The 27,882-nt window shown below is 41.3% G+C and overlaps 1 protein-coding gene across 3 annotated transcripts; it reads right to left on the bottom strand.

The window, feature by feature from the left end:
- Positions 1–27,098, bottom strand: rph3ab (rabphilin 3A homolog (mouse), b). 3 transcript variants are annotated; one of them, XM_057334584.1, is made up of 17 exons: positions 26,906–27,098; positions 24,372–24,540; positions 22,913–23,042; positions 22,613–22,696; positions 22,386–22,536; positions 22,244–22,288; positions 21,319–21,501; positions 19,307–19,462; positions 11,968–12,047; positions 11,733–11,807; positions 9,790–9,899; positions 9,365–9,491; positions 9,237–9,293; positions 8,853–9,007; positions 6,838–6,919; positions 3,506–3,602; positions 1–3,428 (listed from the first exon to the last, which is right to left on the bottom strand). In XM_057334584.1, exons 2-17 carry the CDS (start codon positions 24,518–24,520, stop codon positions 3,298–3,300), a joined length of 1,812 nt encoding a protein of 603 aa, XP_057190567.1. In that variant the 5' UTR covers positions 24,521–24,540; positions 26,906–27,098; the 3' UTR covers positions 1–3,297. The 3 variants fall into 3 exon arrangements, with proteins under 3 accessions (XP_057190567.1, XP_057190413.1, XP_057190492.1); XM_057334430.1 differs by having other exon boundaries at positions 19,307–19,465; positions 26,906–27,097; XM_057334509.1 differs by lacking the exon at positions 26,906–27,098 and adding an exon at positions 26,240–26,362 and having other exon boundaries at positions 19,307–19,465.
- Between the last annotated feature and the right edge of the window lie 784 nt (positions 27,099–27,882).

Below are 27,882 nucleotides of genomic sequence, written 5' to 3'. Positions count from 1 at the left end.
CGGTTTCTATCGGCTTTTATTGGCCTGTGGTTTGAACTCCAGGTAAAATCTTTACATGCAAAGTTCAAACATGAACATTTCCCTGCTGTGCCAAACACATGCACTATATATATATACAAATACATGTGAAGAATGAGAGAAGAACGTCATAAATCAATCTTATTTATACCAATATACATTCACAATCTAACCCCACAAATCTTTAAAAATATTACACCGGTGTGCTGTTTTTGTGTGTGTGTGTGAGATGAGTAAAGCTGAGCAAAGTAATATTAATGCATTAAAGCATGAGGAATAATCACAGCGACATTCTCTTGAGGAACTAACTAACAAATAAATTCAATATATTCAGAATAAAGACATGCACAAGGATCGGCAATGATAACTGTGAAGAGCGATAGAAACATTGAGGTCATTCCATTGGTCATGTGCTTATGTTCTCTGTTCTTTTGTGAAATGTTTGCATTTTTTCCTCATGCTAAGTTACTTTGGTGTTGACCTCACACCGGACACCTCTTAACACCTTTAACCTCTTATTTATTATCACCTTAACAATGTAAACAAAGATGGTCACAGATGTACCCGAATAGTGAGCCACCTCCACTGTAAACATATGATATATTTTGGCATCGTCTACACTAATACGTCTTCATTTGACAACACTTCTTTTTCTCTGTGGCTCGGCCTTCTGTCCACACTGTCAATTAATATGAAGATTTATGAAAATGCTCTGTGTGGGAAACAATTCTGAAAGGACGGAGACTTTTGAAAACTACTTATTGTTTTATTTAAAGCACTATTCTTTTATTTTATTGTATTTTTTCCTTAAAGCTGTACAGCATTTCTTAATTGTTTTAATTCTTACTTTTTTATTTGTTTGTTTATTATATTTTACATGCTGTCCAAGTTTCGTCGCATTTGTTTAAACATAATTCCCATACCACACTTCACTCGCTTTAGCAACTTTTCAGTCTCATGCTATCCACAATAACAACTCCATGTCATCATCTGTCTTTCAACGACATTGCTCGACAGAAATGATGCATTTCGAAGCGTCTTATGTGAGTATAAGCAACTTCAATGGAAACTCAATGGCGTCTTCAATGAGTATAAGCAACGTTTAAATTTTTTTTAAAACACCTCAGTGTGGACGAGAATTTTAAAGGAGTTTTTAAAGGTGCAGTTTGTAACTTTTTTGCAGTAAAATATCTAAAAACCACTAGGCCAGTGTTATATATTTTGTTCAGTTGAGAACTTACAATATCTCAAATGTTTCCAACGATTCGGAAATCTTGAGAAAATTGCCGTTTTAACCAGTGACACATGCCGTGTCTGGCAGTCGCTTGTTAATGGCGTCATATCCGCGTTACCAAAGACACTAGATGGAAAGCCTGCAATCTTCAGCGGAATGCAGGAAAGGCGACTGGAGGCTGTTATATGATTGGCTGAGGTGCCTCGTGTGGTATAGTTCCCTTTTTACGCGTACGCAAAGGATGGCGTACAGTGCGCTACGCAAATTTTGTCATCAGAATAGTAAGCACGTACTGTACGCGCACTGCCAGAATTTTGCTCCCTCGCGTACAATGTACTCGCAAGCGCATTACGTTTCTTGCAGTAATTAGTTAAACCACCAGGTGGCAACCGTGTCCTGGGAGCATCGATTCAAGGAATCGATTCAAGTGAAGTCAACTTCACTTCATCAGTTAAACACATGCGGATCCATCGAAGTGTAACGGAGGTCTGCTAGTGCATGTGCAAACGTCTATCTTTGTTAGAGATCGCAAATTCTTTGTCCTACTATGGCGAGGGAAATGACACCGGACCGAATGGCGTCACACCGGTTATATTAATTAACACTAATAACAGAAGCGTTAGTTTTGCCTTTTTATATTGGACCTAAATTGGATAAAGCAGACTGACCAGGAGACATTTGCAAGCAGGACTTCAAAGGACGTTTGATAGAAGTGTTTTAGAGGTATGCGCACACACACACAATATCAGTGTGTTACACAGAACAGCTTTCACAGCCGATGTTAAAGTCATGAAGCTGGTTATTTGACCGTTGGTTCTCTTAGAATGTGTGTAGCTGAACTCTTATGACCAGCTGTAGGACTGTGATGAAAGTGAAAGGAATTAAGAGCGCAGCTCAGTCAAATGTTTACAATCTCTGAGCACCAAACACTACTCCAGCGGCTCTTCCTCTTCTCTAGGCAAGGCCTCACCCCTTTTCTGACGTATTCCTTTGGGCGGAGGTTATTAAAAACACTCGGAATAGTGACACCATGTACCCGGGATATGAGGACAATATCTCGCTTGGCATTGAACTTTGAGCTTTATCATTTTGTACGTATTGTTTATGCTCTAACAGTAACATCGCATACTAACTAAAGGTTGAAAAATGGGATCGTGGGGAATTGGACCTTTAATTGATTTTACAAACTGCGCCTTTAACAAAAAAAACTGTTTTCAAATGTATCCAGATTAGCTCAGACGAGGCCTTTGTCTTTTTCTTTTTCATTAGACTTTGATAAGACACATTTCTGTGCTGTACATGATGTGAGGAGAAGAAAAATAAGCACAGAGTTTAAAAGCAGATGAATCAAGCAACACATGCAAACAAACATGATGTGTCACAAAAACACATCAGTCTTCATCAGAAGATCTACCTAACAATCAAATCATTTCTAACAGGACCAAACTTTCTAAACTAGAGGATTCTTAAGCATTCTTCAGCACTTGTTTTATGTTTTATCACAACGGTACAGAGTTTCTTCTTCTCGGTATTATGTATGTAAACATTTCTCGAGCACAGCGTTTGTTTGTTTGTTTGTTAGTCTTATTCAGGCTTGAGTTTTGGTTTGGTTACGAGAACAGTACAAGGTGACATTCACTGTTGACCTGTAAACTGGTTTAAACATATTCCGTATCTGCTTCACTTCATACGGTCGAATGCTATTAAGAGGAATCACCTCTAAGATTTTTTTCATGAACTAAGAAAAGGTGTTCAAGAAACATGACATTAAGGCATGCCAACAAGATAAAGATCTGCAGTTTTCACAGTTTCTATTCGACTAGAACTTCGAAACGAAAATGCGCTTCTATTCTACGGTGGCCAGATTAGAGAAGTAAATATCATTGTGCGTTGTCTGTTTTGCACACGAGCGCTGACCTTTGCTTATTTGAATTCGAGTCACAGTGGGCGGAGCTCCAGATGTCATCAGTTTCAGGTGATAAGCAGTACGTGGAGGATTTGCGGCAGGTGAGCGGAGCTCTAAGGCATGCATGAGCGTCCAGACTTTAATCGCTGGAGACATGATTTTCATTCAGTAGAGTGTGCCAGCGCTCGATCTTCTTGTCTTTGTTCTTCAGGCATTCATACCAGTGTTTCAAACGCTCGCCTTTGGCAGTGATACCCAGCTGACATCCACCTGAAACGAATCATTCATTAACAAAATCAATTAGTTGAAGAACGAAGTATTATTTCAAGGGTTTTCTTTTTAAATACCTATATAATCATTGCATTTGCCCATGTCATAGTCCCATACGGAGATATCCAGAGTCTTTTTGGCCAGTTCTGCGTGTTTAATCTCATAACTGAATTCCTGCGGTAGAACAAGTTAAATGTGTGTGAATTGAGATTTGAGAGCTTTCACTCAATGAATCTAAATCAATGTAACGTTAAAGAGGAAAACGTCTCGGTTACGACTGTAACCTCCGTTCCCTGATGGAGGGAACGAGACGTTGTGTTGAGAGACATACTGGGGTTTGATCTTGAGAACCTATCATCTCCGAGAGGAATTTAAAACGCCAATGGGCTTTGGCGAATGGCACACGCACGCCAGTCCCCGCCCCGTGCATACGGGTATAAAAGGGAGGTGGCGGTGGCCATTCACTCACCCTTTGGGCTGAGGAACCTGAGAGACATCTCCCGGTCGCTGCAGCGGGTCAGCAAAGCGTTGTGGCATGAAGACACAATGTCTCGTTCCCTCCATCAGGGAACTGAGGTTACAGTCATAACCGAGACGTTCTCCTTCAGGTGGTCTCTCGACGTTGTGTTGAGAGACAGACTGGGGAATTATCTTTACACGCCATGGTGCTCAGCCGTATCACGACCAGCGGAGCGGCACTGACTGGACTAGCGAGTCACAAGTGAGCGCTACTGCGAGACGTAATCTTCCAGTGGGATCGGTACTAATAGCATACTGAGAGGCTTGTACCGACGGCCATCATGGGCGGTGCCGTTCGTCTCTATTAGCGAGACGCCGTCCGGCACCGTAAGAACACTGGGGAAACACTGCTCTCCTCGTTGAAGAGTGTGTTACGGAGGCCACATCCTACCACAAGGGGAGGTTACATGTGGAGGCCAGTGGGGAGAACAACATGTGAGAAATTGTGTCAGCCCATATGGGCGGACAGAACCCAGGTGGGGTAACCACCGGAGGGGAGGTCACAGGTTCACCGACAGGGGAACCAAGAGTGAGGAATTCAACAGATGGGACGACCCTGCAGAGGAGTCACTACGTATGGGGAAACAGTCCTACTGGCGACTCTACCAGTACTGGACTTGGTTCTAACAGACCGCTCCGCCCGGTCTGTTACCATAATGCCAATGCATAGTGATGGATGGAATGCCTATACTTCGCCCTAAGGGAGGAAGTAGAGAGGCTAAGATAGCGCACTAAACTCGCCTGGAGAGGGGAGAAGGCGCTTTCGCAGGCGTACGCCCAAACCAGTTGCCGGCCTTATACGCCGGCAGCGTGTAAGACACGGGCTGACACTGGTTCGACGCGGAGATTGTAAACCCTCGCGAAGGTACTGGGCGTAGCACAACCTGCAGCACTACATATGTCTGCCAGAGAGGCGCCCTGAGCCAGTGCCCACGAGGAGGCCATACCCCGAGTGGAGTGGGCTCTCACTGCAAGCGGGCACGGGCGATCTTAGGACTGGTATGCCAAAGCAATGGCATCCACAATCCAGTGCGCCAATCTCTGTTTGGAGACAGCTCTCCCCTGGTGCTGTCCCCCATAACAGACAAAGAGCTGCTCAGAGCTTCTAAAGCTATGCGTGCGGTCCAAGTAGAGGCGCAATGCGCATACTGGACACAACACGTTGGAGGTTGGGTCTTCCTCCCCAGAGGGGAGCGCCTGCAGGTTCACCACCTGGTCCCGGAAGGGAGTGGTGGGAACCTTGGGCACGTAACCGGGCCGGGGTCTCAGGATAACGTGAGAACTACCGGGCCCGAATTCTAGGCACCCATGGGACACGAAAAATGCTTGATAGAAGCGAGCGCCATCAAGAGTGCCGTCTTCATTGTCAGATGAGGAAGACTGGGGTCTCTGAGGGGCTCGAAAGGGGCCGTACCAAGGCCCTGTAAGACCACATTAAGGTCCCGAGAGGGTACAGAGCGTGGTTGAGGTGGATTCACCCTTCTCTTGCCCCTAAGGAACCTGGTGACCAGGTCATGTTGGCCGAGAGACTTACCCTCCACGAGATGGTGATGAGCGGCAATAGCAGCTTTCACTTTCAACGTGGATGGGGAGAGGTTACTCTCTAGTCTCCTTGTAGGAAGGCCAACGCTGATCGAGCAATTCCGTGGGTTCTCCCCGCAGGAAGAACACCAGGAAGAGAAGAGACGCCACTTATAAGCGTATAGACGCCTAGTGGCAGGCTCTAGCCTGCAGTACGGTCTCTCTGACCGCCGGCGGCAAGTCTCCTCGTCCCGTCCAGGGGCCAGACATGGAGATTCCTGAGCCTTGCTTGGGGTGCCACACCGTGCCCTTCCCCTGCGACAGAAGGTCCTTAGTCAGGGGAATCGGCCAGGGGGGAACAGTCGTCAGAGCCACCAGGTCTGAGAACTAAGTCTGGTTGGGCCCATAAGGCGCAACTATCACTTCCCTGACCTTGCACAGGACCTGGTCAGGGAGTGCCAAAGCAGGCAATGGGTGGAGTCCGGGGAGGCAAACAGGTCCACCTGCACCTGGCCGAACCGCTCCCATATGAGCCGGACTGCACGGGGATGGAGTTCGCCATCCTCGTCTTGGAGCTCCAAGGGGTCTCCGCATCCGATGCCAAGGAGGTAGCTGTCTGATGTTATGACAGAAAGTTCATCTCCATCCCGTTGTCGAGTCTGCCCTCTATGGGACGGTACGCCGAAAACTGGCGGAGTGACATCCGTGGGAATCCCCAATCACCCCCCCTGCTTGCCGAAGCGGTCGACCTCGCCGAAACGGCAGTCGACTTCGCTCGGGAAGCAGACAGGGTTGCATTCCGAAGAACGTCGCCGACCGTGACCGCAACACCTTAATCGACGAGCCCCTGCCACTGCATGCTGGACCCCCAACATGCAATACAGGTGTCGTGCCATCGGGGATGAGTCTGTCATACCCAATAACACAGCTGCGAGACATGTCCGAAGACAGCGGAGACTGTGAGAGGAAATTTGCTCTTTTTGAAATATCTGCGGCTTGCTGCAGAGATGCCCAGGGGAAGTCCGCTACCAAGAGGGAGAAATCCGCTGCTTCGCGTTGTAAATCCAGCAGCCTGGAAGAATCTCGAAGAGATGGAGCGCTTGACATGTACGTCATGCAGGTTCCGAAGAACAAAGGATGAGTGAATGGCCACCACCACCTCCCTTTTATACCCGTATGCACGGGGCGGGGACTGGCGTGCGTGTGCCATTCGCCAAAGCCCATTGGCATTCTAAATTCCTCTCGGACATGATAGGTTCTCAAGATCAAACCCCAGTCTGTCTCTCAACACAACGTCGAGAGACCGACTGAAGGGGAACTGCAAACAGATGAAATAAACGAACATGTTTCATATTCCTCAGATTCATACCTCATTAAACTCAGGGTTAAGGGTTTTCTTCTTGATCTGTGTCTTGTTCTTTGCTTTCTTCCCCATGTCAGGTTTCAGATATCTGCAACACGTGATACATCATAAACTTGTGTGTTTTGGATCATTTGCACATTCATGCATTTGTTCTTCCTCTCTCTTTAATCTTGAGATAAAAGATGATCATCTGACATGAGGCTGTGTTGTTTTCTTAGATTCAAATGCAAAACTTGTTTTTATTTGATCTCACTGAATCAACTTACCACATCGTTTCATTATCCAGTACCTCAGAGATGACGTGTTTTTGTAGGCTAACCCAGAAGTAAGCGCCGCACTGGTTCCCTCGACCGAAAGCCTATGCATTTTTCCCATAAAATTTTGGAAGATCGCAAAAAATAAGCTTTGTGGTTAACAAAGGTTTATGATATTTGACACGTTTTGTCTATCAAGATAATCTTTGCAAATTAACACCACATTTGTTACCTTTGAAGCCAAAATACAATCGGCAGAAGTGAAAAGCTAACACGATGCTTTAAACAGACTACACTTGAGGTCGCTCGATATCAACGTCACCACCACCAAGCCTCCGACAACTCTTTCAAACTTTATTAAAAATGTGTTCCCTGGTCAGTAATTACTCTGTGAATGAATCCGCATCTACGTTTTAAGAGATCTGTGCCAATGTTTTATTATTTGTGAGCTTCATATGCACGATGACGTCTAACGTCCCCGCCAAAGGAAGTAGTCGCTTTTAGCTACTTTTTAGCAACCGCCATTTTTAAGACACAATAAGGCTTTAAAAAGATCACAAGCGGGTTATAATTGGTGCGTTTTATGTCATAGAATAAAACGTGAAAATATTTAGAGGTTTTGTTTACCACAGACCTTATTTCAGGCGATTTACCAAAAACCCCATAGACTTTGGGGCGATGGAAGCGGAAGTCCTAAAATGCTAACTCGCTTCCGGCATTTGCATACAAAAATACGTCATCTCTGAGGTACTCAATTGAGATACTGACACACAGATCATTTGTTTATTCAGAGATTAATGTATGTAAAATATATGTCCAAATATAAAATAAACACTAATGTCAATGTAAATTCGTAACCACACAAGATTATGCCAGAAAGCCCGTTTTGTCTAGTATTTTCGTAAGCACAGATTTCAACGTGTTAAATAAAATCCTAAATGAATGCAAAGAGTTGTGAAAATGGGAGTGGCGTCAGAACCTTAAACCTGCTGCTGTGACTCCTGTCACTAATGTTCATCAAAGAACAAAAGAAAAGAGAAATTCAATGTGTTTTGTAGCTTTAATTCTGTATTTAATTTAGAATTTAGCATTAAATACTGTAAAGTGTTTGAGAACTTAATTAAATTTCTGTATATGTCCTACCTGTTAGACATGAGAGCTCTCAATTATACTGTACTTCAATGTTGAACGTTTATAATTCATGTTAAAATAAAGAAAAAATAATCAATTGAATGGATATATCAGTTGCAGTGCTAATATCAGAATGTTGGCTTTCATTCATAAAAGGACGCTGTTAAAGAAATCTGTTGTTTCTACATTCATTTGGAGATTAAATGTGAAATTATTAAGGTAAATTATTAAAGTAAATTTAAAAACATTAATGTTATGTGCGATTAATCGCGATTAATCAGAAAAATGTTTGATTAATCAGATTTAAAAAATGTAATCGGTTGACAGCACTAAAGTAAACCAAATATGTGTTTAGAATTATGACATATAACAATTCATTTCAATTAAATACAATTGGGCATTGACCCTTTTTGCACAAGCTTCAAAATATGCATTCAAAATCAATTAGAAAGTGTATTTCATTTCATGAATAAATATTTCAAAACTATATACAGAGCAGTCTGCCAAATGTAGAAATGATAAAATCAATGAAATTTATTCTACAATGAATACAATAAAAAATGTTTTGTCTGATCATAAAGAAATGTACATCACAGAATGACTCTGATATTGTTGGTTTGATAGAGAGAGACTGACATTTTAACAAAAGGATCCGAGTATCCATTAGCATCCATGGCTGCGAGATGAACACAGCGTACGACGCCGATGATGAGCCGACTCAGTTGACTGTTGTACATGAGTGATATCAGAATACGACCTCTCTCCTCCGACTCAACTCCCTCTTTCCCGGTCTGGACAGAGAAACAAAGTATTAGAGTTCAATTAGTCGGTCTGAAAGCTTAAATGATAATAAGTGTGAACTCCAAAACTGTTCGTCAGTCATTTAACTGAAATGCATTTCACGACACGATTCTGCGGAAATTACAACACATCCACAGGTGACAGACACAAGTGTTGTTCGGTTTAGCTAAACGTGTCAACATTATAGTAAATGACGAATTAATGAATGTAAAGTTTTACCTCGTCCTCATAGAGAGCCATTCCTCGTGCACCTCCAGCCGTGGACGTTCTCTTTGTCTATAGAAAGAGATCTCCGTTAACATGATTCGTATGATTATATATTCAGTGATAGTTGTGTGATGAGTCACCTGAACAACTCTCTCCAGACACACGCTGAAGTTCTTCCTCTGATTAAACTTCAGTTTCTTCAGAGCAAACCGCGTTTCTCCAATAAACTCATTGTGGCCAAACTTATCCTCGTCACACACAGATATTCTGCACCAACAAATACAATAACATGCATCTTTGAACAATGAATGTAACATCAAACGTATCACCTAAAATGCAGGAATGTGCACTTTTTCAAGAACAAACATACCGGTGACTACAATAAAAAACTGTGATTCAGAATAAAACTCAAGAATTCAAATCGTAGTAGAATGTTTTAAGAAATTGAAACGTTGTAGAAATATATGTGAATTGTTTAAAAATGTAAATAAATGAGCATTGACCATGTGAAGTGTTTGTGATCGATCAGATTGCGAGCGTCGTGTTAAATGAAGAAGAATGAAACCTAAGGGTCTTGCGCTGCATGTCTTCGTCTGTCAGCCCGTGATACACCAGCGTCTCATTCCAGGTCGGGTTGCGAGTGTTTCGTAGCGTCTTGGTGCGCAATTTATTTGACTGCATTGACAAAAAAAGATCAACTATCATCACTTAACTGGAGTAAAAATGCTAAGGTGTACATGACATAAAATACTTCAATGTCACATAAAAGTTTCAAACAACCCATTGTCATCAATTGCGTATAAATAACACGCTATTGCAAGATTGTGTAATACGTATGGCAAAGTTCAATTTTAGCGCGCGTGCATTGCAAGGATTGCGCAAGGATTGGCGTATAAAATGCACATACAATTGAACTTTGGTGTACGTATTACACAATTATGACACCTATAATATAACATATCTTACTAAATGCATAGATAAATACATAGGGCCCTATCGTACACCCGGCGCAACGCGGTGCAAGGTGCAGCGCGAGTCTTTTTGCTAAGTTCAGCACGACGCAGTTCTCATTTTCCCATCCTGCGCCACGTTAGCAAACGCATTTGCGCTCATTTGTGGGCGTGTTGGTCTAAAAAAGAGGTGTTTTCAGGCGCATTGTTGGTGTGTTGCTATTTTGAGGAACTGAAAATAGACTGGCCTAAAGTCAATGGCGCAATTTTTTTTTATTATTTAAAGAGCGCGTTAGGAATATGCGCCTATAGGTGGGTGCACAGCACTCGTACATTCTGCTTATTACACACAGAGGGACGCGCAGCAGCACACAATAATGCCAAATATTACAATGTAAAAGATTATTATTGTGGACATAAAGATAAAAATCTGGCTTGTCCTGTAGACGGACTGCTTGCGCGCTTTAACCTCTCACACGAGCAGACGCGTTTCCTTTCTGGAGAAGTGTCTGCTCTTCTGTGTAAATAGCGAATCCGCCATGGCGCGAGCGCAACTGGCTCTTAAAGGGAATGGGAGATGAGAGTCTGATTGGTTTACTGCACGTTACGCCCAAAAACACCTGTTACTCATTAAGAGAATCGGGACAACCCATTTAGACCATGCGCATGGGCGCGCCGACCGTTTTCACGTCGTTAAACTAGCAAAAGTGGATTTGGACACGCCCTGAGTGCACCTCTGCCGTGCGCTTTAAACCATGCGCTTAGATCATTAAAATAGGGCCCATATACTCATAATCCTTGATAAAACATAATCTCTAATATCACAATCAGGGTCAACTCACATTTGCAAATCCAATGACTGATGCTATTCATGCTTAGATAACTAAAGTCGTTTACTTCCAATGATAAATGTATTGAAATGTTGGACTATGACACATAACTTTTAATTTCTTACTTTAATCAACACTACACAGTTCAGTTTACACTATTATGGCATCACTAAAAACAACACAAAATCTAAATTTGTCATTTCACATTTGAAAAACATCTACAAAAATGAAGAAGATCTCACAAAATAACAATGATCTAATTCGTCATAATTTAATTGTAAAGTTGCTAATTGTTTTGTAGATTTGTTTTCACATAGATACAGATGTCAATGACCTAATCGTGTCAAAATCATGTCAGTCTTTGTGAACGCAATCGGTGAAAAGAGTTTGAGATGTGTGTCATAAGTGGATCCAGTCTTAAAGTGACAGCACAGCAGCCCACAACAAAAGCACCTACACTAAAAAGCGCTGTTTGGATCTGTATTTTTACGTGGTATCTATTTGTTCTATTGTCTTGTTGTATTTTTGACTGTTTACTTTATTATTTATTTACTTCGGCACATTTTATCTTTATTAAGCAACTGTTTCTAGTATCCTAATTATAAAGAAAAACCATTGCACATTTCTGCAAATTACCACCACAAAAGTCATTTTCATTGACAATAAATGACAACAAAAGAGAAATCCTGGTACGACAGATCATACACATGACAGCGTACAGCTCTTACCTTACTGGCACCGGGTAACAGATGAAGCTTCACATACGGGTCTGCCAGTCCATTAGAATCCATTGGCTTTAAACCCTGAAAGAACAGTCAACACAGAAATCAGGAACACTGCAAAGTTTTAATTTGGTGTCAGATGGAAACAACACACAGGCCATGGCTTTGGGAGAGTTTGGACTCTCAGAGTGAACAGAGAGAAGAAGACAAGATGTAAGACGCAAGTCTAATGTGAACTTGCCTTTGCTCTGATGATGTTACACTGAAGACTGTTGTTCTGTTGATCATACAGTAAAGTGAACTCCAGAGCTCCCAGAGTAGCTGAAACAAACACAATCATTACACATCATATCATATCATATCCACATGCATATACAGTTAAACACGATGCATATGACTGTGTTGCTTCATGCTTTATACCCAACAGCAGGGCTCTACACTGCGACCATTTCAGTCGCATTTGACCCGATCTAAACTCATAACCCGTTTAAATACAATCAAATTAAGAAACTACGACTCCCAAATGTGCCTCCATTTATATTAAGTGACAATATGTACGGCGATCGGCTGCATTTCATGCTAGTCAACTGAGCAGCGTTTCCCGTTATGAGAAAGAAAAATACGCTTACGCGCTATTTAATGCTTTACTTTTTACTTTCGGTTCTGAGGTGTGGTCCTTAGTTCATCTCATTTCAGACCTCATTTCATCAGGTGTCTTTGGAGGGTTGTGTGTCTATAACTTAACTGACACTTGTTGGACTCCAGATGCATGCATCATCCGCACTCGCGGCGCTTGCTTGTGCATCCAGTGTCCAAGCACAAACGTGACATTTTTAGTCATAGGAATAACTTGTTTTTAAAAAGAGCACATCGAAAATCCAAAATTGTCTGTTTTTAAGTGCTATAATCGGGTCCCCGGTGAATCTAGCAACCCAGAAAACGTGAAAAAAAAGATCCCAGTAAGTTTGTTTTGATGAGCCTTTCCCTGCAAGCATGTGAGAAATCGAGCCGTTCAGATTTCGCTCTTGTTGTGACGTAAAAGCAGGATCTTCTTATAATGTTACCGCCCCTTAATCTACACCACGGCGCTGTCGCCATTGTTGTTTACACAAGCGACAGCGGTGTACGTGACGCCATGGCTAAAGTTCGTGGACAACATGCAATGTAGTCGCTGCGCAGAGTCCTAACCTCGGAAGAGAGAGGAGTGTATTTATTTTATTTTAGAGGAAATCCATCAGAAACCATAAGTAAAAACCTAAAAACCTGCTTGTTTGCGCGAATCACTTCAAGCCGCAGTGCTTTATCAACCTGGGACAGTACAAGCAGGATTAGCTTCAAAGTTGTTCCTCAAGAGGGATCGAGGCCGACTGAACGAGACAAAGCTGCCGATGTAAGTAATATTTATCAACAGTCTGAATTAACGTACATGTACCGTATATATAGGAGGATAACGTTAGCATATGATAGCGAAGGGAGCTAAGTCAGTCACGGGCTAAATAGAACATTCAAAGCCAGTGTTAAACTTACTCTATATTTATATGTTATTTGGCAAATGGGCACTTGGAGTTTAGCTGTATGAATGTTAATACATTATGTGCGTTAATATGTTCAGCTGCGGCAAGCTGTTTGTTTTGCTAATGAACAGGGGTGAACACTGGGGTTAGTTTCGTTTTAAACGTCTCAAATCAATTCGTCCTTAGGCTGAAAAATCTGTCACAGCATACTGGTTATGCTCTCACGTTGTGTGTGTAACGTTATAACTTGTCAACGACAAGCGCTAAAATCCACGTAATTCCGCTGAGATTGAGCATTCCGTGGATTTTAGGCGAGCATACATGCACAACGTGAGCGTTGTTTGCTGTGACAGATTTTTTAGTCTCTGGACAAATGATTTGAGACGTTTAAAACGAAACTAACCGCAGAGGAGTTCAGGAAACATAATTGCCATGGCAGTACTCGACGTGTGTTGTGTTGACAGGCCGGACAGAAGGGGTTTGGGGTTCGCTGTAACTCATTATCAGTTAAAGAGACATGCACCAAAACAGGTTGCTGTGAGCATAGCTGTTTTGACGAGGCAAGAAGGGTTTTGTTTACACAGCCATTGAGTGTTTTTAAGCAAAATATGTTCCAGACATTTCACGAAGACCCTAATAAATCATACCAACTTGTTGAAAGTGCTCATACGATGAGTCCTTTAAGTGTAATGCACTACAACAGCCAAGTGACCTTCCCCAAATGGCAGTTTAGGAACCACATACTGTGAGAGCTGGAGTCGAAAAGCGGAGTATAGCCAATGGACGGACCGCCCACTATATGATAAATATTCCCAACGAGATTTATTAAAGTGCTGCGTCTGATCTCCTGCTTTTGTTGCAGTTTGAGAGCTGGCTGCACGGCAAGACACAAAGTCCACACGAGACTAATGTGCAATTTGATTTCATCGTTTGTAAATCTCAAATCAAATGTTATTAATTAGGCATATGTATATATATTTTTATGATTCCCTGAGTGTTTCTATTTGTCTGTATTCAGTGGTGGACAAGTAGGCTGCAGGATTATAACGTTATTCAGTTAAAGTCCCAGTGAAATTAAAAATGACAATTCTTATTTCTTCATGAAATATTGCAGCGGCTATAGTAAATAGCTTATCAGTGTAGAACATTTTCTTTTTAAAGTGGCTGTGCAACAGTGTTTCATGCATTCTAAGTTATTTACGATGTTAAACATGTTGTCATCTCATGCTTGACATGGTCAACTTGTCAAAAAACGAGTTGGACGTATGGCGTAGTATTTCTGTGCTCGATACACTCCGCCAGCGATCGTACAGGTTTCAGAAAGTTTTTTTTGAACATATAAAACTGTTTCGTAATAACTTTCTTTGTCCCTTATTGGACAATTCTCCTGGAAAAGCACGCGGCACGCTTCAACCAAGGACAGCGGGAGAAGGAGAATGCGCACAAGTCACTTTCACTTGCGTGCAGGAGAGAGAGTGAGAGCACTACGTTCGCGAAGTTCAGCTGTATTTGTTTGTTCACTGCATTTGGGTGATGGATGTTATATAAACGGTGGATATAACACTGGATTTGGAGATGGTTTGAATCTGATAGATGGAACGGCGGTCCCAGCGATAAAAGAAGCAGGACATGAACCGCATGCGGTAAGTGAAACCGATGTCCCTCCCACACGCGTCGTATGTTTTCAGAAATAATCGTACAGCTGTATCTGTCTTTTATAAATGTCATCAAACGAAAGACTCTACAGATATTTGAAGGGTGCGATACTATTCTGTATGTACTCGAGATTAACATGAGATATGCAGAAACTGTATCTGCAGTGCATACTTATTTCTCTGCAGGGTTGAAGTTTCTATCAATCACAGTCACAGATTCATTTGTGTAATGAAGTTTCTCTGCATACGCCTACATTACAGTCACATTCTCAACTGTGCGTGGAAAAGAAACTGCTGAAATTCATTGTTAGTGTTTCTCTGGCCTCTTTCTATTACATAAACCCTGGAGAGGGTTGATTGAATATAACATTGATCTTAATTTCTCAAATGAATTACTGCCAACAAAAACACATTATACTTATTAGTTTAGTGGGTGCTTTTATCCAAAGTGACTTACAAAAGAGGAATGTTACCTCTCAAGAGTAAAACTGCTATACTGGCAAGAAAAAAGTACAAGACAGTTGATGGTAATTTGATGAAATTTCTCCAGTGTTCACACTACAAATGCATTAAAATTCAGTGACAATAAACGCCAAACAATGAAAACCCTTGAAGCCTACTGTGTATTTCCAAACACACACACAAAGCATGCTATATTAATATAGCATATACTGCATAATATCATGTAGCGGATTAAACTCCGTGGAATGGATTTTAGTTCCCATCATAGTTGTATTTCACTAAATGCAGCGCGGCGCAAAGCGATGACAACATGATATCAAAGTATCAGGAGAGTGTTTGATCTCGTAGTGACATTATGTCACACGCGATCGGTCTGCACTGCACACGGCTTGCGCGCGCCCACTTGAGACTAAAGGCTGTATTGATTGCTGCTGCGGTTTTTTATTGAAAAGAGCAATTTTGTATTTGAAATGAGTAAAATAAAATTCACAGTGGAAGAGTTAAGAAAACGTCAACTGTCAATTACAGCACGAGACAGAGCGAAAGAATTAGGGAATGACTTTTATTTACAAAGCCTCTGCTTTTAAAGAAATTATTTCATATATTTTTCATTCATTCTTTAATTGAACTCTAATTAAAATACTTTTTCCCCAGCATCATTTAGAGCACAGACTCTGTCCTCCTGTATGTCAAAGACGCCGTCGACAGCAGAAAGAAAAGAATTCATGTTTGATTTTCTGAAGACCCTCATTGAAGCGGACATCCCTCTTGAAAAAACGTCTAAATTCTCGTCATTTTTTCAAAAGTATTGCAAACAGGGAGGGGCAATTCCAGGTCCATCTCATTTACACTCTGACTACCTTCCACAACGATTTCCTCAGTATTTGGAGAACATCGAGCAGGCTGTACATGGAAGCCCTGTGTATGTGATTGCAGATGAAACAACAGATGCTTGTGGCCGTTGTGTCCTCGCTAGTCTCCTCCAGCCAGTGGGCAAACCACCTCTCGCAGCAGATATCGTTTTTTTAGATCAGGTTCATTTCAGCACCGTTTCGCAGGCTGTCATCTCCTGTCTTAACTCCAACAACATCAGCTTCAATGATGTATGTGCTTTTGTCACAGATTCTGCAAGTTACACAATTCTCTGTGGACTCTTTCCCAATGCCAAACACATGACTTGTGTGGCACACCTGCTGCAGTTAGTTTTAGAGTGTTTCCAGACACCTTTGGAGAACACATTCGGATGTGTGGTTTGGTGAAACGAGTTTTCTGCACCCAGACGTCGTCTTGAATTGAGGGACTTCATGATGCAGCAGGGCTTGTCTCCTCTCTTGCCAGTGTTTGCTGTCCAGACAAGATGGGGATCCTGGATAAAAGCGGTTCAATACCTGGCCGAAAACATGGATACCTCATAGCTGTTTAAGGAAGCAATGGCAGAATGTTCCATAAAGTTACAGGCTGTGATGGACAGACATCCTTGCATTGAACTACTCAATGCCCTCCCAATCTTTGATCCAGCCAAGGTCTCTGGTTTCAAATCTGAAATGAAAGATTATATCGAAGTTGTCCCTGCTTTGAGCAAGGTGTCTGCAGAAGAGTGGCATCGTTACATTTATATGGACAAAAGTGATGCAGGAGAAGTTAGTGCAGTAGAGTGGTGGGCTGCTATAGGGAAGACAGAATGCCAACACTTGCCTCGCTGGCTGCAATGAACCTTCATCTCCCTACTACTTCAGTTGATGTTGAGAGACTTTTTTCTCTCTATTCTTCACTTCTAACACAGCACAGACGCAGTCTAACTGAGGACAATATTAAAATGATGCTGATTGCCAAGTTCAACACCAGAGATTATAAATGAGCTCCAAACCCCAGAATTGTTTCTGCTGGGTCACTTGTTTTCTTATGTTTATCAGACTGTTCTGTAATTAACTGATTGTCACACCAGCCAGTACTTATTTATTGGCTTAAATATGTAATTGTTATTTATAATTGTACGACAGAATTTATATCAATACGGAGTATTTTCTACATCTTTTTTGAGCTATGTAATGTACGTTTATCTCTGTATTACTTCAGTAGATGTTGAGAGAGATTTTTTCCTCTATGATGCTGATTGCAGTTGAACACTAGAGATTATAAATGATAATAAATGATTATAAATGCAAACACCAGAATTGTTTTCTCTTAAATTACTTGTTTTCTTGTGTTTCTATCAGACTATTTTGTAATTAACTGTAATTAAAATGTTTAACATATATTTTCTGCATCCTTTTTGTGATGTACTATAGTATAAAAGAGACATGGCTTTGTTTTGAAAACTGGTTATTCCAATTAAATTTGTATTGTAAACCTCAAATAAAAGTTAGGAAATTATTATTTTTGATTTTACTTGTCATTTTTTCAAGGCCCATTCCCTCAGCTCTTTTTAACACATTAAAAATCTATTCCGCAGAATTCCGCATATTTTTCAAAAAATTCTGCGCGGAATTAACAAAAAAAGTCTGCAGATTCCATCTGGCCCTGGTTATAAGTTGCCCATGCATGTATTAGACACATAAAATTGCACAAATGAAAGTGTGGGAACAAAAGAGTCATTCTATGTAAAAGCGAATGCTCACCCAGACCTGCCTGAAACGCCTCGTGTAACCACACCCCCACAAATCTACATCAGTTGGTGGTCTGATTTGACTAAGACCACCCAAATGTATACGCAAGTAAGGTGGGCGTACCTGTCAGTACAATTGAAGAGGAACCTGATGTTCCAAATATGGTAAGAGGCGTTACATTTCCCTCACACGCTTGCAGTATTCGACCAATCACTACACACTGGTTAACTGACCAATCATAGCACACCTCGCTTTTCAGAGCCATGAGCTTTGTTAAAAAATCTGCAGGTTTCAGAGAGGCGGAGCAAAGAGGAGATACAAATAGGCATGTGCCCGGTTAACCGCGGTTACCACTAAATCCTGCTGAAACCGAGCTGGCTGCCATAATGCAAAATATCGATTATTTTATTGATGCGTCGCTTGTCCGTGAAGCACGGCTCTGGGATCAGTAGAAATGCTGCTCGATCTAAAAGCAGTGCGAGTTTGAGTCGCTTATAAAGTGCATTTAAAAAAGCAACACCCGTCAAACATGATCATTATAAATATACTTTATTATCATGAAAATACCTGAGGAGGCTTGAGGATCAGTGATAAAAACATGTCCTTAGGCATTTCCTAGAACTACATGTGTTATGGTCTTCTTCTGCAGTGCGAATTTGGAGTTTCTGCACGAGATCGCCCTCTGGCTTTCGGATGCAGCAGCATTTTACCGTACTTCACTCACAAATTGTGCATAAATCACGTGATATATATTTTCGGTTAACCGGGCATATGTCTAGATACAAACATGCACAGTACGTGGAAAATACAGCATTTTTGAACCTTAAATCGTGTATACACATTACATTACATCTAAAACAAACGATGATATTCGTTTTAGACGTGTCATATGTCCCCTTTAACATTAAAACGTACATCGAACAGATTACTTCACAAACTTACAGAACTGTGAATAAAAGACTGTCCGCATTCATTTTGCTGTCAAAATTTCTCCACGAGTTCACGTTTTTTGAAAGATATGTAAAGTACATACCGGGCTTACATATCCTCAATACAACTGTAAATGTTTCCAGGTATTCTGCATCATACTGTAGCTCGACAAGATACAGTACGCACTAACACATCTACTTCTCTATAGATATAATGAAAGAGATCTCGCAGTCGCCAGTGCAGAAAGAAAAAAACAAGTGAATATCATTAAAGCCAAGTTATTTATAGCTGCACATTAAAAGCCAGGAACTACTGAGATAAACACAACAAATCATACAGAAGAAAGCAGGTGTGATTGGAAATAAATACTACAGACTAGAACTGGATTTAATCTTTAAAACACACAGTCTTACTTGCTTCATCAGAATCGTAGCTGTTAGTTTCCTCCTCATCGTCCACCGGTGGAGCGCTCTGATGTTGGTTATAAACCGTGCTCTTCCGCTCCTCCGGCTCAACAGGGGGCGCTCTCTCCTGCACAACAGTGGATTGATAGTTTCCTCTCTCTGCACCTGCTTGAGGCAAACACGGCATCGTTTTATAACCTTCTAATAATACCAATGCTATATTTTGTATATATTTTAAAGGGGTGGGAATCGTTTGGTCCCTCACGATCGATTCAGAAGCGATTCTTAGGGTCACGATTCGATTCAGAAGCGATTCTTGACGCACTAATTAGCATACAGAAAACGTCATTACGTCGCATTTGCGTCAGACTAGTGTTGGCACTATCCCTTCTAGTCTTTGAACTGAGTGCCCAATAAAGCCATTCTCATTGACATTTTCTGTTGTCAGACATAAAAACAAGTGTATAATAGTAAATAAACGCGATTCATTAGTGCCACATGTTAAACGGCAGTCACTTTCACGAATTGACACATCCTCTGACAAAATTGTCATACACATGAATAAGTACCTACCTATCAGCCGTCAAAACAGTACGTTCTATATAGTATGAGTGTGAGTAGTATGAATATATTTGGGACATATTGCGTCCGCCATGTTTTATGGTCATGTGACCCATATGCTCTTTGACCTGTGACGTATTAACAACATCCTACATGTGAGCATTGATAAAAACATAATTTAGTCACGAGAAATTCATTTATTGGCACTTACATTAAAAACGGACGTCCGCCTTAAAGTTTTCCGCTATATTTATTTGATTTACTTTTGAAATGTGACCGTTGCTCAGCTCCCGTGGCATCATGGGATAGAGAAGTGTCCATCCGATCCACACTCACCAATCTCGGCGGAAGCAGTAAACCATCCGGGTATTTCTCGCATACTGTTTTTTGCATACTGAGGTTTCGGACATACTACTCATGACTCATACTTATTTTCGCCTACTATATAGTATGGAAGTAGGCGATTTCGGACGCAGCCACAGACTTTTTAAACTAGTTTTTTGCGTTTTGTGATGCTTGCATAATAGACTCAGTTGGCATAGCTGGGAACGCCCACAAAAACATCATATCCGTTTGTGCCGAGGGGGAAAACAACCCATTACAATCAATGCGTGTGGGACCTCGTTAGGCGCTTGATCTTAGCTCTTCGTAATGATTACGACTGATTTTTACGACAGTGTTGAGAAGTTGCTATGTGGTGTTCTGAATCTTTAATAAGTAAAAAAACCCTGATCTGAAGTTTTATATACTGCGGAAAAACCAGATCAGTGTAGTCCCATACCCCTGCACCGCAACTCAGGGACTTTCTAACGTTTAACCCTCATATGGTCCTCGTTTCCTGTTTACACTACTGGTATTTGGGGTCAGTATGACCCCAACAATTGATGAAGTAGTTGTAAAAAATATATACATTTTCAATAATACAAATAATATATCATTTTTTTGTTTACTTCTCATCTACACATTAATGCTGTGTTTTTGGCGATGTGAAGTACTTTTGTACCTTTCATAGAGCTAGTTTTGAAGTTATAATCATAAGAACGCTAAATCATAAATTATTTAAAGTGGCCAATGTAAAATGTTAATGCTTATATGGTTCTTAATTGCAATACTGAACTGTCATTTGATTAAAATAACCCTTAAACATACTTTTGCCCTTCCCATAGACATCCATTATAAAGAAGCAGCTTCGTGGCTTAATACCAGACACATATTGTGTTCTTAGTTTATCGCTGCCTTGAGCCACATCAAGCTGTTTCCTTATAAATCCTCACGTGCTACAGTCCAAACTGTACATAAAATGTATTCATTTAACATGTTAAGACATGAACATGGGATAAAAAAAAATTCTGGTTCTTTACATGTGTGACAATCTAAAACATTGTGCAAAGCATAAGGGAGCGAAAAACCTGAGACGTTTAACTGGAAAACAAGAAAAACGCAGAATAAATTGTTTTTACCCGGCTGGGCTGCGGCAGATGTATTGGGTCGGGCTGCATTCACATTCACCATTTTCTTCATCGCTACAGGACTGTTCTGAACACCTCCGTCCGACTCTGAGGAACAGCGAGACTGAAGACCCACGGGTTTCGGAGCCACGGGCGGTTTTGGAGAGATCTGTGGATTTCTTGTTGGCTCTGAACCTATAAAACAGAAGTCATGAACAACTTTAGATCCAAATGTATAACTTGTGAGCATATTTCTTAGGTTGCTAGGTTATCAGGTGTGTTTAGTGTAATATAAATAGAGTGATATATACAACATATTTGTTTATCTCTTCAACCAAACGTATTTTGAAAGTTTCTTTGTTTTAAGAGAAAGGATGCATGCATTGTATAGTTGAAATGTGCTTGTGTATTTCTTATTTATGTGATTCTGGCGTTTCATGAGTTCAGATGTAAAATCAGGCTACACAAGGAAAATAAAAGTGTTGGGGAAAACAAAGAATATAGTCAAAGATTCAAGTCACTAATGCTTGCCTACAGGACAAAACTACTTAAACCCATCTCTTCTGTGAGTACTTGACAGGCAAATGGAGTTCAAATGGTTTAAAGGCCTTTACGTGAAAAAGAGCGTGATTATACGTATAATGTAACGCTAGACAAAGGATGATAAAACATACGGATGCTACGTTAATCGCGTTAAATATTTGAACGCGTTAATCTAAAAAAAAAATGTATCGCATGCGTTAACGCATCAACGTTGAATTTTTACATTACATTAACTTTTTATTCAGTGTTGCCAGATAACAACAAAATCCACCAAACAGAGGATCATTCTGATACCGGATGTTTTTGATTAACGTCTCTCCGTAAAGTGAATCTCATGATGCATCTCTGACGGAATAAAGAAAGCTTGAGGTTCTTTAAATCTGGGAGTTCTTACTTGTAGCCTGTGACTCTGCAGCAGGCGGGTGACCCTGTACTGGACCTGAAAAACATATCATGAAAGTGAAGGAGGATTTGAGCTGGACTGGAACAACAAACAATGATTATAAAAGTGTCAAATGAGCGGCGGTCCAGCTGACCTGCGACCTGTGCTTGAGACTGCTCAACAGCTGGCCGTACAGCAGGGGTCCGCTGAGGACTGGGGTCTTTGCCTCTAGAGATGGGAATGGGTGATGGTAAGAACTGTTTCGGGAGGCCTTTGAAGAACCAGGCTCCAGATCGTTTCCACACCTTTAATAAAAACGTGAAAGGAGGAGTCGTGAAGTACAGCTAGAGTTTAGTTCTGCGTATGATAACACTTGCCCACCTCTCTCTGTTCGCTGCAGATCTTGCAGAGCCAGACAGAGCGCGGTCGAGAGTTCGCCTGCACTCCACACTTAGTACACATGTTCTGAGGAGAAGAACGGCATTAAACGTCGTCAATGCTCATCGCGCTGGTCGAGAAGCACTTCCTGTTTCAATTGGAATTTTTTATTTCACATTTACAATTCGGTCTTAAAGATGTGTGTTTAACATTCTGATTCAGCTCTACACGTTCATGTTTACATTTGAGTGCATCGGCTGATCTTTAGGATCTACGGGCTCTTGGCTGTGTAATGCTTCTCACCTTCTTGCAGTCCTCGCACACCACAGAGCTCACACCCGGAGTTCCCAGCTGTTCTCCGCACAACAGACAGCGTGACACTCCATCACCACACACCGTTTTCTTCATGTTATCCAGACGATTCACCAGACGCCTGCCGGAAAAACAAAACACAGACATGTTTACTCTCATCATCACATATGCTGTTAAAACACTCCTTGTGTTACATTGAGTGCGTTTACATGCACAGTCGAACTCCGATTGTGCTTCATAAGATGATAACGTGTAAGTCATGTTAACGCGTAAAACGGTTTTCTTTTATCGGGGAAAGCTCATAAATGGCGTAAGCAAAACCCGCTCGGCAGAGGTCGTTTTTTGCCCATTACTCCAATTTCGCGCTGCATGTAAACGCCTTTACCGGATTTCTCTCAGTTTTGTTTATGTGCGCATGTCTGACAGTGCAATTGTAAAAACCCAAAATGGAAGTAATAGTAAAATAACGCATAAAAGTCCGCTCTCGAATCATGCAGTTGATGTAGAAACGTCAAAATGAAAAACTATTGTTGCATTTGCAGGTACTGCGGTCATGAGAAGAGATATAAAGATACAGCATCTGACCGTTTTCCCGCTGCATTTTTAATTACTAAACAGTTTCTTTTTAAGCTGATTTTTGATAGATATCCGTTTATTTTGAGCATGTAAACGCATTCAATGAGTGAGTTTACATGCAAAGTCTTCCTCCGATTGTGCTTCATAAGCTGATAACAAGTAAGGTCATGTAAACGCGTGAAGCGGTTTTCTTTTATCGGGGAAAGCTCATAAACGGCGCAAGTAAAACCCGCTCAATAACAGAATCGAATCATGCAGTTGACCTAGAAACGGCAAAATGAAAAAACTATTGCTGCATTATGCATGTACTGCGGACATGAGAAGAGATATAAAAATACAGCTTCTGACCGTTTTCCCGCTGCATTTTTAATTACTAAACAGACTCGACGATGACGTCACTGCACGTGGAAAAACCCAGCAAGTCTCAAACTTCCATGTCAACGCGGTTTTCTGCGGAGCCGGTTTATCACGATGCATGTAAACACGTGCAAACATTATTTATCCTATTTCGTCGTCTGCAGTTTATTGTTTCTCATGCCTTTCTAGACCGTCTATTTATCAGCAGGAGAGCGAACAAAATAAGAATGTCATTGCATCAAAGTACCGATGAAAATACAGACAAATGACAAGCCTTGTGCTGTTCAAGATGAAAGTTTGATGAAACTTAAAATAAATGCTGATGTTCTGTTCAAACGTTGTACTCAAATATTATAATTATTCTTTATTTATTTGTCTTTTTATAACTTCAACCCAGGTGACTGGGTGTGATTTGTTTTTTCTGAAACCCCGAGTCTCCAGAAGCACTACTGCTTGATAAGTTATGAAAATCACACAGACTGTGTGGTGTTTATATTTGCGTCTGTCATCATCTCACCCAATCCTCTCCTGCTCCATCGTCTCCATTTTTTCAGCCCGGGCGATGACGCTGTTGATGATCTCCTTCTCCTCATCGGTGAGCTCAGCACCGGCGCACGGTCCAGACGACACGTGGACACCTTTAGTGGCCATCACAGCATCTGTCATTGTGAGCCGATCACTGACACCTGTGATGATAAAGACAGCCATGAACATAGTGTATGAACGTGTTGTGTTTTATTCAGAAATCAAAATGGTTTACTAGGATAATGCTGTTTTAGTCTATGTTCTTAAAATGTAATCATTTCGATTTCATGGGGTGTCTTGTGGCCCTGTTTTCAGATTTGTTTCCAAAATGATTTCTACATCAAACCAAGCCGACATTTAACTGATGCGAAAAGAAAGCCACATGTTAACAGACATTTCATTATTGACCGGTTAACGACAGATGTTGATGTTGAAAAGACATAACCATGTAGAATATAACAAGATTAATGGTTGATCTGTGATGAATCTTAAATAATGTTCAGATTTCTGCTCAACATCCGACTGCAGGTGGCTTTACATTTATCATCTGGATCGATTTTTAAAGACAGAAAATCATTGCCAATGTCAACTTTGTCGACAAAGTGTGTAATGTTAAAAAATGATGAGGAAAGATCACGCTGCATGCGGAAACGTTTCTTAAAATAAAATAAAAGAGAGTCCTGCACAATTTATCGTGAACTTCAGTGATGTCACATTATTTTCATTCTCTTTCAGCCTTAGACACAGACACACATTTGAAACCTAACTAACTGGATTTGCTCAGTATTTTTGTGAAAATGATTTAACGTGCTTCACTTTCCTCAAGTCTAAGGTTTCAGGTCTGTCTCGGCGAGCACCAGCACACTGAAGATCTCAACACACACAGCAGCTGTACGTCTGAAAGCTCCGGCTCTGCCAGCGGATTAATCAAATCGAAGCAAGACTGACGGACAGATTCACAGCAGCTACAGCTCAACAACACCACATGAGAGACTCTCGTGAATCTCTCATGGAAAAAGTCATTCTACTAACATTTTGTTCGATAGTTAAACTGTGAATATACATATGACATTTCATTGTGTAGTGCGTTCCTTATATACAAGCGTTTAAAAATCCTATAATAATTATTCCATTGAAATCTGACTTGGAAAGGGTTAAATCACCAAATTAGATCAAAACGTATAAGACGACAAATTCTTGTTTGTTCAAATTTGATGTGCACTTTGAAGCTATACACAACCATCTAGCAAAGGTTTCAGATCATTGTGAAGTTTTAAATCTATCATGAGAATTCAGTCCTGAGGTTGACATCACAATACTGAGATGAACTAATCGATCTTGTACATTTGGCAAAATGCCTTTATTTCTTTACCGCATGCCTGTCACCGGGTGTGGTGCACTGATGTTTGTCCTTACGCCTCTTGGTCAATGTCTAATATGAGGAGGTGTACAACACCTGGAGACAGCTCTCTCTCATCATCCTCATTCATCTCAAAGTTGCTAATGTGCAAAAATAGATCCAGAAACACTTTTGGAGCCAATCAACTGTCAGTAAATGCTGACTAATCACTTTGTGTCATCCTTCCATGATACATGCAAAATGAATAAACCTGTCTAAAGATCCAATCTTACTATTCTCGTCTCAATATATTTCCAAAACACTGCCCCCAGTGGAACAGAACATAATGCATCTTCTATGGCACAAGGTGTCACGTCTCGTTTTTGCAGTTTGCTTAGATTACGTAGGCCTATTAAGAACTATTACTAAAGGTAAAGCCAACCGTTGATAGTGTCATTTAAACTCCATTGTGCCGCCCAGAAGAATCACAAAACATGAATGTAAGAGCATGGATGACCTACTTCATATCCGCAACATCCCTGCATGTGTGTGGATGTCTTTGAAAGGAAACGTCCATTCATCTATAGAAACCCCATGAAAAACGAACTCCTCTGTGGTCTAGTCAAGCGTTATTGATTCTAAACAGAAAAGGATGGGATGCAGGGATGCTGCGCAACAATGGTCCAGCCCACAGGCGCTCGCGCAACGTATGTGGTTCGAGTGAACGCGCGCCGCATTGACATGACACACCTTACACTTGTCATGTTCAGATCAACAAACACACGCCAGACAAAAACGCTCTGTATATTTCCATCTAAAACAACAGATGCATATGCTTCACAGCGCAACGTCATTCGTCCGTGCACATTTTCATTCATGCGCGTTTATGCTTGACAGCGCGCAGAATAAATCCGTACAGATTTCACCGGTTCATATCTAAAGGAGGCTTTAAGATTCAACAATTACGAGCTCACTTTACAGAAGAATCTTAAATTAAGCCATTTCATCATACGGCGTTTGTATTTCAGTCATGCAACTAATCGTTTCACGATCTGTGTGAGACGCAAACGTCTGCCCGCAACATGATAAAGACCTGTCATTGTTTCACGCGTTACATTACGAAACCCTGTATATTAATAACACAAGGAGGCAAAAACATTCATGAGAAAATGTGTGTATGTTCTCACCTGCTGCCAACAGATCACTGAATGAAGGCGACTGCACACAATGCGGAGTGTTTCAGCGCGCGACTGCGCATACAGAAGAGCGCGACTGCGCACACAGAGGCGCGCGGATCTACCGGAGGAGGCTCGTGGTCGTTATGATCGCTACCGTCAAATCCACGTCAAGTCTTATTTTCCCCCCTTCACGCCCGTGATGCTTTGCTGTGGAAACCCCAACGCTGACTGTCATGGAAATGACGAATCCCAGCGAAAGATGAAAGTTATAATCCGTCTTTATAGCTTTAGTCAGTCGGAGGAATGTACTGGGAAGAGACCCTTGTTGAAGCCATGGAAACTGCCAGACTTCATCATGAAGCATTTAATGGATTGAAAAGGCCCTTAAAAGCTCTCAGCATAAGTAAAGCGTACATAAATATAATTATAAAGATCTCATACATTTGCCAGAAAATATTTGTGTCTTTGGAATTATGAATTTATTGCATTGGATTTCAATGCTATTTTTTTATGACATACAGTATGTAAATACTCTCTCTACATTATGAGGTGGAACTCTGTACCCCTGCATTCCCCCATTTCCAGACCTGGATTTAATGTCAAAACATTAACAATTTTCAGTTATGTAAAAATTGTATCACTGACAAAATGTGAAATGAATTAAGAAAGACGTAAAATGATGTTTTATTAACAAAGTTCGGGAGAAGCCGGAGCATATAACTCGGCATAACTCATATAAACTCGGCTGGTTCGCTATCAGCAATCATGACATCTACCCTATCAGCTCAAGCGAGCCTTCACATAAATAGACCAGAAATCTTACCTGCGCCATCTCTACAATTAATTCAACATGTCAGAGACACCGACTTCAGTCGCCAACGACAGCCCTACCACACAGGATTCTCCTGCGCATTCGAGCGCTCCACAGCGCTCCAGTCCTGGTGTGGATGCAGCTAACGAGCCCGAGGCTATCCCACGAGGCCGCC

The sequence above is a fragment of the Triplophysa rosa genome, linkage group LG1 (assembly GCF_024868665.1).
Source record: "Triplophysa rosa linkage group LG1, Trosa_1v2, whole genome shotgun sequence".
Taxonomy (NCBI): Eukaryota; Metazoa; Chordata; class Actinopteri; order Cypriniformes; family Nemacheilidae; genus Triplophysa; species Triplophysa rosa.
Note: the sequence above shows the minus strand (reverse complement) of the source record. Positions and strands in the feature narration are given on the sequence as shown.